General features: G+C 45.7%; 1 protein-coding gene and 1 pseudogene across 1 annotated transcript; one reads left to right on the top strand and one right to left on the bottom strand.

Moving 5' to 3' along the window:
• Positions 1–424: 424 nt before the first annotated feature.
• Positions 425–1,616, top strand: LOC115101539 (methionine aminopeptidase 1D, mitochondrial-like; annotated as a pseudogene).
• A 1,583-nt stretch (positions 1,617–3,199) lies between these two features.
• LOC115101540 (homeobox protein Dlx2b-like) lies at positions 3,200–10,248 on the bottom strand. The gene is made up of 4 exons (XM_065006069.1): positions 10,205–10,248; positions 9,332–9,561; positions 8,520–8,701; positions 3,200–3,490 (listed from the first exon to the last, which is right to left on the bottom strand). The coding sequence occupies exons 1-4, from the start codon at positions 10,246–10,248 to the stop codon at positions 3,200–3,202; spliced, it is 747 nt and encodes a 248-aa protein (XP_064862141.1).
• Positions 10,249–13,648: the final 3,400 nt, after the last annotated feature.

Below are 13,648 nucleotides of genomic sequence, written 5' to 3' on the forward strand. Positions count from 1 at the left end.
CTCCGATTTCAGAGCACTCGTCTGAGTACCAGAGGGCAGAATAATGAATTAACGTTAGCTAGTAATTTGTTACGCTAACAAGCTAGCAAGAGGTTGCATAGCAAACATCAACTTCCGACGAAGTGTGAGGACGCTCAACTGAAAGGATACCGTACGTTTACAGTATACTACAATTAACTAATAGTATGTAGTTTTATACTCATTAAATATGAGGTATGGGTATTCGAACACAGCTACTGTCTCGCCCCAGCCTCCCTCCTACTGTGTTAGTGGGGGGCGACCCGTAGACTTTGTCTTTCGCCCCCGCCTTTCGGGCACGGGTTTTCTCTGGTGCATAGCATGCGGAAGCGACACTGTGTGCAAGCTAGCAGCCTGCTGTGCTGTGCTAGCAGCCTGCTGTGCTCATCTCTGACCCCAGGTTGGCATGACGACAGAGGAGATAGATTTCATCGTCCACCAGGAGACGATTCGTCACAACGCATACCCTTCCCCTCCTGAGATATGGGGGTTTCCCCAAATCAGTCTGCACCTCGTCAATAACGTGGTCTGCCATGGCATACCTGACACCCGGCAACTACAATCTGCCATGGCATACCTGACACCCTGCAACTACAAGATGGAGACATTATCAACGTTGATTTGACCTTGAGTTTTATCCCTCTTATGCACAATCCACATTCCTGATCCCCCTCCCCCATTCATCAGGTCTATCTGGAGGGTTACCATGGTGACACCTCCTAGACATTCCTGATAGGCTGTGTGGACGAGGTTGGGCAAAAGCTTGCAGAGACAGCCAGGAAGTGTAGAGACGAGGCTATCGCTGCCTGTAAACCTGGGGCTCCACTGTGTGTTATAACACAGGATACCTCTGTTGTTTTGTGTAATCTACTGTCCCTACAGTGGTATAACCCACTCCAATGGTTTCCATGCCATGTCCCTACTTTATTGGACATGGCATAGGCTCCTACTTTTAATTTTTACCTTTATTTAACCAGGCAAGTCAGTTAAGAACACATTCTTATTTTCAATGATGGCCTGGGAACAGTGGGTTAACTGCCTGTTCAGGGGCAGAACGACAGATTTGTACCTTGTCAGCTCGGGGGTTTGAACTCGCAACCTTCCGGTTACTAGTCCAACGCTCTAACCACTAGGCTACGCTGCCACCCAGTCATTTTGCACCACGGTAAGTACAACACAGCAACAGTTTTCTGTGGTTCACCTACTCTATGTTGGACAAATCCTAAATATCTCTTTCATCAGACAGCTAATGACAATGATATGACCATGGGTGAAGGGATGCCTTTCACTATAAGTCTGTCACATTTCCTATGTATATCAGTGTGTATTGATGTCAACTTTAGTGAGTGTGTGTGTTAACGTTGCAAAATATCCTAATTGACATTTCACTTTTTTTGTCTGACAAAAATATTTGGAAACGATATGTGGTCAATGTTGCTATAATTTATTTGGACTAGGACTTTTCCATTCATGAAATCAAATTGATTTCAATCAGAGGAGCACATTATTTGCTATGATTGACATCATCATAAGATTATCCTGTGTTAACGTTGTTAGGACTGCAAGGTTTGCAGAGTATCGTACGTCTACTGGGCTGATTATGTCATGATGGGATGTTATTGATGCTGTGTTTGGCTTCATAACATTTTCTGATCTACTAATAATCTCTAATGACATCAACCTCCAGCTCTACATTGTTAGCGACTTATTTTGTACTCGCTCTTGTTCAATTAGGAACCATGTCCCATTTATATCACTGAGGAGACTGATTCTACCGACGCGATGTATTTTAATGGGATCGGGTAGGATTTTGTCAGTCAAGGCCTTTTTCTACTTACCCAGAGTCCGATTAAGTCATAGGTACTACAGTAGCGTTAGCGCAAATGCTAACTAGTATTAGCACATTGACTGGAAGTCTAGCTGTTCCAATAGACTGCCAGTCATTGCACATTGCTAGTTAGTAACTTCCTTCAAACTGCACGCAGAGATATAAAAATGGTATCCATGAGTACATCTGACTCTGGGTAAGTATAAAGATGGGTTGATTGCCAAAATATTGCACTATCCCTTTAAAACCTCTTCAGGATCTTACCCCCCCTTTTTTTTATCACCTAAAATGACATACCCAAATCTATCTGCCTGTAGCTCAGGACCTGAAGCAAGGATATGCATATTCTTGATACCATTTGAAAGGAAGCACTTTAAAGTTTGTGGACATGTGAAATTAATATAGGAGAATATAACACATTAGATCTGTTCCATCATCTTTGAAATGCAAGAGAAAGGCCATATTATCAGATAGGAGTTTAGGCGCAATTTAGATTTTGGCCACCAGATGGCAGCAGTGTGTGTGCAAAGTTTCAGTCTGCCAGGAGTTTTTCCAAATGAGCCGAATTCATCAATTGATACATCTTCAAGTACATAACTATAGAGAACATACAAAATGCTATTGTAATAAAGAAATTAAGTTTACACCCTCCCAGGAATGTCATACATGATGGATAATTAGCTTCCCTACAGAAAAGACACTAACCTTCACACATTTAGATGTGTGGGCGGAGTGGGTGTGGGGCCAGAGAAAACAGGGGTTCAAACTGTAGTTCCTACATTTGAATATAGAAATGGATTTATCAAACAAAACTATGCTACATTTTATCTCTGGGACCCTCAGGATGACAAATCAGAGCAAGGTTACTGAATGGAAGTCCATTATTTACCTTCAGAGGTGAATGTATCAAACCAATTGCCATGGTAAAAGCGTTTTGATGTGCACTCTCCTCAAACAATAGCATGGTATATTTTCACTGTAATAGCTACTGTAAATTGGACAGTGCAGTTAGATTAACAATCATTTTAAGCTTTCTGCCCATATAAGACATGTCTATGTCCTGGACAGTTGGCTGTTACTTACAACGTCATTCTAGTCACATTAGCGCACGTTAACAGCAACCGTCCCGGTTTAGGGACACCGATCCCGTAGAGGATAAATTCCATAGGCTACATTCTTCCTTTCTGTACAACATGGCACATTTGTTACAGAATATTGAATCTGAACAACGTTAATCTCAAACGTGTAGGAATTCATTGAAATAAACTAGTCAAACATTGGAGTACGACATACACATACAGCTTTTCCCTTTTGCAGGTTTTCAGTATCTTTGGTCCCACATCATCTGTAGGACTAGATTGCTGATGTAGTATGGGATTCAGCTGGGAGAGTGCCACAGTCAGATGAGTACCAAGAGTAGTTACTGTAAAAGAATGGGGCGCTTGTGTTCGGAGGCCTAAAGTCCCACTCTTTGCTTATCTCTGTAATCCTGTGATTCTGGGGGCCCCAGTGCACCGCTGTTGGTCGAGGAGAGCTGCTGGACCGAGGGGAGTCACAGGGGGTCTCCTGCTGTCCTGGTGGCATCTGCCCATTTCTCCACAGCTTCTTCAACTTGGAGCGACGGTTCTGGAACCAGATCTTCACCTGGGAGAGGAGTAGACATGCAGGGAGAGGAGTAGACATGCAGGGAGAGGAGTAGACATGCAGGGAGAGGAGTAGACATGAAGGGAGAGGAGTAGACATGCAGGGAAAGGAGTAGACATGCAGGGAGAGGAGTAGACATGCAGGGAGAGGAGTAGACATGCAGGGAGAGGAGTAGACATGAAGGGAGAGGAGTAGACATGCAGGGAGAGGAGTAGACATGCAGGGAGAGGAGTAGACATGAAGGGAGAGGAGTAGACATGCAGGGAGAGGAGTAGACATGCAGGGAGAGGAGTAGACATGCAGGGAGAGGAGTAGACATGCAGGGAGAGGAGTAGACATGCAGGGAGAGGAGTAGACATGAAGGGAGAGGAGTAGACATGCAGGGAGAGGAGTAGACATGCAGGGAGAGGAGTAGACATGCAGGGAGAGGAGTAGACATGAAGGGAGAGGAGTAGACATGCAGGGAGAGGAGTAGACATGCAGGGAGAGGAGTAGACATGCACAAGTATAGGGGATGTTTGAAATTCCCATCATATGTACAAGCGCACTGCTACCTCCAGTCAAGTACCTTACATCTCCAGCAAGGATAGACATGAAGGGAGAGGAGTAGACCTACAGTTGAAGTCGAAAGTTTACATACACTTAGGTTGGAGTCATTAAAACTCGTTTTTCAACCGCTCCACAAATTTCTTGTTAACATACTATAGTTTTCGCAAGTCGGTTAGGACATCTACTTTGTACATGACATAAGTCATTTTTTCAACAATGGTTTACAGACAGATTATTTAATTTATAATTCACTGTATCACAAATCCAGTAGGTCAGAAGTTTACATGCACTATGTTGACTGTCCCTTTAAACAGCTTGGAAAATTCCAGGAAATAATGTCATGGCTTTAGAAACTTCTGATAGGCTAATTGACATAATTTGAGTCAATTGGAGGTGAACCTGTGGATGTATTTTTTAGGCCTACCTTTAAACTCTGTGCCTCTTTGCTTGACATCATGGGAAAATCAAAAGAAATCAGCCAAGACCTCAGAAAAAAATTGTAGACCTCCACAGGTCTGGTTCATTGTTGGGAGCAATTTCCAAACGCCTGAAGGTACCATGTTCATCTGTACAAACAATAGTATGCAAGTGTAAACACCATGAGACCACGCAGCCGTCATACCGCTCAGGAAGGAAATGCGTTGTCTCCTAAAGATGAACGTACTTTGGTGTGCGAAAAGTGCAAATCAATCCCAAACTGCCATAAAAAAAGCCAGACTACGGTTTGCAACTGCAGATGGGGACAAAAATCATACTTTTTGGAGAAATGTCCTCCGGTCTGATTAAACAAAAATAGAACTGTTTGGCCATAATGACCATCGTTATGTTTGGAGGAAAAAGGGGGAGGGTGTGCAAGCCGAAGAACACTATCCCAACCGTGAAGCATGGGGGTGGCGGCATCATGTAGTGGGGGTGCTTTGCTGCAGGAGGGACTGGTGCACTTCACACAATAGATGGCATCATGAGGAAGGGAAATGATGTAGATATATTGAAGCAACATCTCAAGACATCAGTCAGGATGTTAAAGCTTGGTTAAAGCTTGACTCCAAGCATACTTCCAAAGTTGTGGCAAAATTACTTCAGGACAACAAAGTCAAGGTATTGGAGTGGCCATCACAAAGCCCTGACCTCAATCCCACAGAAAATGTGTGGGCAGAACTGAAAAAGCATGTGCGAGCAAGGAGGCCTACAAACCTGACTCAGTTCTGACCTGACATCAGGTCTGTCAGGAGGAATGGGCTAAAATTCACCCGACTTATTGTGGGAAGCTTTTGGAAGGCTACCCAAAACGTTTGACCCAAGTTAAACAATGTAAAGGCAATGCTACCAAATATGAATTGAGTGTATGTAAAAGTCAGACCCTGTCACGCCCTGGTCTAAGTATTTTGTGTTTTTCTTCATGTATTGGGTCAGGCCAGGGTGTGGCATGGAGTTTTTGTATTGTGGTGTGTTTTGTCTTGGGGTTTTGGTATGTATATATTTGGGATTGTAGCTAGTGGGGTTATCTAGCAAAGTCTATGGCTGTCTGGAGTGGTTCTCAATCAGAGGCAGGTGCTTATCGTTGTCTCTGATTGGGAACCATATTTAGGCAGCCATATTCTTTGAGTTTGTGGTGGGTGATTGTCCTGAGTGTCTTGATGTCCTTGTTTGATGTTAGTTGACACAAGTATAGGCTGTTTTCGTTTCGTTTATTGTTTGTAGTGTTCGTGTTTAGTCGTGTTTACGTTTGTTTAAATAAACATGGATCGCAATCGACACGCTGCAGTTTGGTCCGACTCTCCTTCACCATTAGAAAGCCGTTACAGAATCACCCACCACAAACGGACCAAGTAGCGTGTCAACAGGCAGGAGCAGCCCAAAGAGGAGATGCGTAAGAAGGATTTCTGGACATGGGAGGAGATCCTCGACGGGAGAGGACCCTGGGCTAAACCAGGGGAGTGTAGCCGCCCAAAGGTGCAACAGGAGAAGAGGCAACAGAGGCAGCAGCAGCAGGAGCAGCAGCAGCTACAGTGGGAGAGGTTGCACCACCTGGAGAAATGGACATGGGAGGAGGAACTGGACGGTAAAGGACCCTGGGATCAGCCTGGAGATTATTGTCGCCCCAAAGCCGAGCTGGAGGCAGCAAAAGCAGAGAGGCGGCATTATGAGGAGCTAGCACGGCAGAGCGGATGGAAGACCGGGAGTCAGCCCCAAAAAATTATTGGGGGGTGGCTCACAGGGAGAATGGCTACGCCAGGTAGGAGACCTGCGCAAACTCCCTGTGCTTACCGGGGGGCTAGAGAGACCGGGCAGGCACCGTGTTATGCAGTGGTGCGCACGGTGTCCCCAGTGCGGGTGCATAGCCCGGTGAGGTATATTCCAGCTCCTCGGATCGGCCGGGCTAGAGTGGGCATCGAGCCAGGTAAGGTTGGGCAGGCTCGGTGCTCAAGAGCTCCAGTGCGCCTGCACGGTCCGGTCTATCAAGTACCACCTCCACACCCCAGCCCTCCGGTAGCAGCTCCCCGCACCAGGCTTCCTGTGCGTGTCCTCGGTCCAGTACCACCAGTACCAGCACCACGCATCAGGCCTACAGTGCGCCTCGCCTCTCCAGCGCTGCCGGAGTCTCCCGCCTCTCCTGCGCTGCCGGAGTCTCCCGCCTCTCCAGCGCTGTCGGAGCCTTCCTCCTCTACAGCGCTGCTGGAGTCTCCTGCCTGTTCAGCGCAGCCAGAGCTGCCGGTCTGCATGGAGCAGCCAGAGCTGCCGGTCTGCATGAAGCAGCCAGTCTGCATGGAGCAGCCAGTGCCGCCAGTCTGCCCAGCGCCGCCAGTCTGCCCAGCGCCGCCAGTCTGCCCAGCGTCGCCAGTCTGTCAGGATCAGTTAGATCCACCAGTCAGCCAGGATCCGCCAGAAGTGCCAGTCGGCCAGGATCTGCCAGTCGGCCAGGATCTGCCAGTCGGCCAGGATCTGCCAGTCGGCCAGGATCTGCCAGTCGGCCAGGATCTGCCAGTCGGCCAGGATCTGCCAGTCGGCCAGGATCTGCCAGTCGGCCAGGATCTGCCAGTCGGCCAGGATCTGCCAGTCAGCCAGGATCCGCCAGTCAGCCAGGATCTTCCAGATCTGCCAGTCAGCCAGACTCTTCCAGATCTGCCAGTCAGCCAGACTCTTCCAGATCTGCCAGTCAACCAGACTCTTCCAGATCTGCCAGTCAGCCAGGATCTGCCAGTCGGCCAGGATCTGCCAGTCAGCCAGGATCTGCTGAGACCACCAGCCAGCCAGGATCTGGTAGATCTATCTACCTGCCTCTCACTCCTGAGCTCCCTCTCACTCCTGAGCTCCCTCTCACTCCCGAGCTCCCTCTCACTCCCGAGCTCCCTCTCACTCCCGAGCTCCCTCTCACTCCCGAGCTCCCTCTCACTCCCGAGCTCCCTCTCACTCCCGAGCTTTCTCTCACTCCCGAGCTTTCTCTCACTCCCGAGCTTTCTCCCGAGCTTTCTCCCGAGCTTTCTCCCGAGCTTTCTCCCACTCCCGAGCTTTCTCTCACTCCCGAGCTTCCCCTCACTCCCGATCTGCTCCTCAGTCCAGTGGGGTTCTGGGTGAGGACTACTAGGCCATGGTTGGCGGCGAGGGTGGTCTATCCAGGGACGCGAGGAGAGGGGACTAAGACATTGACTGAGTGGGTTCCACGTCCCGCGCCGGAGCCGCTACCATGGACAGACACCCACCCGGACCCTCCCTATTGTTTTGAGGTGCGTTCGGGAGTCCGCACCTTAGGGGGGGGGGGGGGGGGGTTCTGTCATGCCTTGGTGTAAGTATTTTGTGTTTTTCTTCATGTATTGGGTCAGGCCAGGGTGTGGCATGGAGTTTTTGTATTGTGTTTTGGTGTGTATATATTTGGGATTGTAGCTAGTGGGGTTATCTAGCAAAGTCTATGGCTGTCTGGAGTGGTTCTCAATCAGAGGCAGGTGCTTATCGTTGTCTCTGATTGGGAACCATATTTAGGCAGCCATATTCTTTGAGTTTGTGGTGGGTGATTGTCCTGAGTGTCTTGATGTCCTTGGTTGATGTTAGTTGACACAAGTATAGGCTGTTTTCGGTTTTCGTTTCGTTTACTGTTTGTAGTGTTCGTGTTTAGTCGTGTTTACGTTTGTTTAAATAAACATGGATCGCAATCGACACGCTGCAGTTTGGTCCGACTCTCCTTCACTATATGAAAACCGTTACAGACCCACTGGGAATGTGATGAAAGAAATAAAAGCTGAAAGAAATCATTCTCTACTATTATTCTGACATTTCACATTCTTACAATAAAGTGGTGATCCTAACTGACCTAAAACAGGGATTTTATAATAGGATTAAATGTTAGGAATTGTGAAAAACTGAGTTTAAATGTACTTGGCTAAGGTGTAAACTTCCGACTTCAACTGTATGAAATATATTTAACTTAATGAATATAATGCTATTTAAAATCCTCCATCATGGTCAGAAAATTAACATAGCGCACCTGTGTTTGTGTGAGTCCCAGTGACGCCGCGATCTCGGCGCGTTCAGGTAGCGCCAGATACTGCCTAATTCGGAATCTGCTCTGGAGCACACACAGCTGCAGGCTGGAGTAGATTGTTCTAGGCGTCCGGGCTTTCTTTGGATTGCCCTTTACCATTCTGACTTCTGTCTCCTTCTCTTTCTCTGAGAAAATGTGTATGATCATTAGCAGGTCTGTCATTAATCTTGGTTAACCCAGAACTAAAATATTGTGTTATTTGGTCTGTTCACGGGAGGTAAGCCTATCATTGATTTACACAATATAGCCTGTGCACTAGGTTTAAAACAAAACCTGGCATAAAGAACCAACACAATGTTTCTGAAAAGTACAGACATTTCCACATCATAGGCTACTAAAATGGAAAGTATAGGCTAGTCATAAAAGGAGAGTTTTGGCTTTGGCTTTCTGACTGTTCTGCCCTCTCCACTTAATTTACTGCTGCCTTGCTCTCACTTGTGGATGTGCATAATTGTGCTTAATTGCTTGTTATTGATTTATCCACATTTTGGAGCAGACAGTGTAATTTAATGATCAATATGTATCATTCTGACATCTGGATCCTTCTCATCTTTCTGTGAGAAAACAAATCACTTTATGTTCATCTTCTGAAAAGGAATGTATTGCCCCCTTAGCTGTCAGGTTTGGATGTGCCTGTGCGTAATTGATGCATACAAACTTGGGAGTAGAAAACGGTGAAATTCAGTGATCATGGGCACATCCACACTGGAATAAACAGGTTTGATTATACAATAGATATGAATCACGTTATGCACCTGTGTCCGTGGTGAGAGAGGAAGAGCCCGTATATGATCCATAACAATCATAAGAGGTTGGGAACCCAAACTCATAAATCTCAGGACTGTAGTGACCGTTATTCCCATTATAACCACCGGGAAGAAACGAATTGACTTCAAACTGGAGCTGATGCAGTTGGTTAGGGAAGAAATTGCCCCCTGTAGCAGTTGAAATCGGTAAGGTTGGAGATTCCTGTGATTCGTGCATGCTGTAGAGTTGATTGCATAGCTGTGGCAACAGTCTAAAGTTATGGCACCATCTCCCTATGCAAACCTGGGCGAAGAATTGCCTACTAGGATCATAAAAGTCCTCCAGGGAGAATTCTATTCAAAATGTTGTTCTCCAATGTTCAAGTCTCCATTGATTGCCTCCCATTCATAAATGGATCAGATTGCCCAACGTTATTGTGATAGCCCGAATTGTAAATAATAAGTCCACCGCTCTTCTGTTTTTAGTCCATCTGTAGCCTATATGTGGTTGAGTGGTGTCATCTTCTGGTATCCAGGAAAACGGAATGAATCTGCTCCTCTGGATGAGACGGTCTGTGGTATGAATAGTCTGGTGTGACATGAACCGGGAGACGGGTGGGCAAGAAGCCCCCCCAAAATGATTATACAGTCATATATTGACCAATGTTTTATATTTATTCATTTTGGGGGGGGGGGGTAGGAATGGACAACGTTAACCTTTTCACGCAAATAATATTGAAGGCTTTGGATATTTGCAGCGCGCTCTCTGCTCCAACTCACCTTCAGATGGGCAAGAGGTGACGGGCGGCATCTGGCGGTCTTCGTGTGATACTGCTACAAGCCGCCAAACACTTCGCCACCCTGTACACACTTGATAATTACCGATGGCGCCAGTGCTCACCCACACAGGTGAGCAAAACAACCATTACAGCTGACTGAGATGACAGGGGGTATATTTACACTCTGTGTGTGCCCACCACACATCGTCTTACCACCTACTCGACTGTAAATACAATACATTAGCAAGAGCTTCTTAATATTGAGTTTCACCCCCTTTCACCCCCAAGAACAGCCTCCATTCGTCGGGTCATGGACTCTACAAGGAGTCGAAAGCGTTCCACAGGGATGCCGGCCCATGTTGACTCCAATGCTTCCCACAGTTGTGTCAAGTTGGCTGGATGTCCTTTGGGTGATGGACCATTCTCGATACACACGGGAAACTGTTGAGCGTGGAAAAACCCAGTGTTGCAGTTCTTGACACACTCAAACCGGTGCGCCTGGCACCTACTACCATACCCAGTTCAAAAGCACTCACATATTTTGTCTTGCCCATTCACCCTCTGAATGGCACACATACACAATGTCTCAAAGCTTAAAAGTCCTTCTTTAACCTGTTTCCTCTCCTTCATCTAGACTGATTGATGGGGATTTAACAAGCAACATCAATAAGGGATCAGAGCTTTCACCTGGATTCACCTGGTCAGTCTATGTCATGGAAAAAGCAGGTGTTTTTAATGTTGTGTACACTCTGTGTGTAAATCATGATCAACAGCAGCAACAGAAAGTGTGGCATAGACTAGGCTGGGCTGCATCTCAATAGTCTAAAGTGGCTTCCTCTTCTTCATCTGCCTTGATCTGTAAACACAGTGAAAGCAACAAGGTGGATGCCCACCAGGAATTGATCGTCACCTGTCTAGTTCCAGGTCATTGCCTTCACATCCGTGTTGAGTCGTGGGGATGCGTGTAGGACTACTGTACCTGTTAAGGCACGTAACTGGCCAGTAGATGGCACTGCACTGCTATTTATGCTCAGTCCACTGAGTGTGAAGAAGTGACATTGACAACTGTGTGTGTGCCACAGCTTCTACCAACATGTCAGGATCTTGGCATGTGGTCGTGCACTCTCCATATTTCCACAGGTCCCACTGGTTCAAACCCAGCTCTGGCTGTTCCCTTAGTCGCTACAGTGTGTTGTTTAGGAAAAGAAACACAAACATGAAGTTTACTGCTACTATATTATCAAAGCAAAGTTGTGTAAGCCAAACGTATGTTTCAAATCAAACTTTACAGTTACCCAGAAACACCAAGAATCTATTGCAGGGCAAATTCCTGGAATAGTTGAGAGGCTGTGGGTGCATCCTTCATCCTTCTGTTCTCTGTTCTGGTCCCAGGTGGCTTTGATAAAGCATTAGAAGTGTGTTCAGAGACTATCCAACCAGAGCTTACTGTAGTGCTGAATAACAGATCAGGGATCATCTTACCATACACACATACATACATATACACTGAGTGTACAAAACATTAAGTAGACCTTCCTAATATTGAGTTGCACCCCCCTCCCTTTGCCCTCAGAACAGCCTCAATTAGTCGGGCCATGAACTCTACAAGGTGTTGAAAGCGTTCCACAGGGATGCTGGCCCATGTTAACTGCAATGCTTCTCACAGTTGTGTCAAGTTGGCTGGATGTCCTTGGGTGGGTGGTGGACCATTCTTCATACACACGGGAAACTGTTGAGTGTGAAAACCTCAGCAGCGTTGCAGTTCTTGACACAAACCGGTGCGCCTGGCACCTACTATCATACCCTGTTCAAAGGCACTTAATATTTGATCTTGCCCATTCACCCTCTGAATGGCACACATACACAATCCATGTCTCAGTTGTCCCAAGGTTTAAAAGTCATTCTTTAACCGGTCTCCTCCCCTTCATCTACACTGATTGAAGTGGATTTAAGAAATTACATCAATAATGGATCATAGATTTCACCTGAATTCACCTGGTCTGTCTAGGTCATGGAAAGAACAGGTGTTCTTAATATTGTGTGTGTGTGTGTGTGTGTGTGTGTGATATATATATAAATAATTTGTTCTTAACTGACTTGCCTAGTTAAATAAAAGTAAAATAAAAAAACACACTGCAAGATAGTGATGACTATGACACAGTAATTTGGCGGTTTAAGGTGTGGAAAACAGGAAATGTGTCAGCACTGATGCATAAATCTTTACTCTAGTGTCGTACAGTCAGACCTCACAGAGGATGATGTTATTGATCATTCATTTGCTATTCAATATTTTATCAAATGAGAACGTGAGCTGAGTGTGATGTGAGAGTTTTGCTTTGACTTGCTATGGACAACCCTTAGAGTATGTTTACAGTATCCCGAGAGTGGAGTATGTTGTGTACATTAGCTCCACTTTGAGAGAATTGTACCCAGGTTTACTGCAGATAAAGATTTGACCAATTCACTTCTGGTGTGTGTATCTAGTGCCAGTCATGAGTGCGTGTGTGTGTGTGTGTGTTCATATGCTCCTGTCAGTGTGCCAGCTACATAGGTGTGTTCTTCCTGTGGGAAAGACCGGATCAAATAAAGGAGTTATTCTGCTTGTTTGTTCTCGCTGTGCAGGTTCACTCATCTCTATATCGTAGGAATCTGGTCCATGCTCAGTTATCTGTAAATGAAGGGATTTTTTAGATCAGATTATGACATTACCTAAGCAGTGCCTTGCTAAGGAGAAGCAGAGTTCCCTTCTGCTGAAAAGATAGGATGCACAAGTATAGTGAATGAGTGTTTAAATAATATTAAGACACATCAGATGTTGCTGATGTTTCAGCATTGCCTGTCTCAACTAATGGTTTTTTCCTACCTTGTCAGATTTTGTAAAGCTTGTTGAAACAGTGTAAAACAAACGTCTTTTTATTTTTTTTATTTTTTTTTACAATGTTTCTTGGTTTTCACAACATTCAATAAATCTGTCATGTGAGGTTCAATAATTCAATTTTACAAGCACAGCAAATGTAACTAAAAACATTCAGCATACAGATACATCACACGGACATATTATACCATACAATAACACCTGCATAGACAGTATATACCAACACACCATTCTAGATGTTACCTCAGATCACACACCATACGCACAACAATAAAAACAAACTTCCTTAACAGAACAATTTGGCAAACTTTAACATAGTATGTGGTTTTGAGGAGAACACACACCACAACGTTTTCATTTTCAACATTTTCTTCTGGTCAACTGTTTTCCTCAGTAATGTGCGGTATGTTATCTCGTTTGGATAAGACAACAGGGTGGGGTTTTCTACTTCGCTGTATTTCTCAGAGAGTAATAGTCGTGTCCCTGTACAGTCAGTTCCTGTGAATAAGTTAGGTAAATAAAAAGGTTACTCTGCTGCATCTGGCAGACTTGTGGATCGAGGTTTGGACTGTGACACGCAGCGCAACAGTGTTGCGCTCAGAATCACTGGCCGCCAGGGGAATAAACCCGTCAACATGATGCGTCTCTGGTGAGGCCAGGAGCCAAAGCTCA

Source organism: Oncorhynchus nerka, linkage group LG20 (assembly GCF_034236695.1).
Source record: "Oncorhynchus nerka isolate Pitt River linkage group LG20, Oner_Uvic_2.0, whole genome shotgun sequence".
In the NCBI taxonomy this organism is placed as follows: Eukaryota; Metazoa; Chordata; class Actinopteri; order Salmoniformes; family Salmonidae; genus Oncorhynchus; species Oncorhynchus nerka.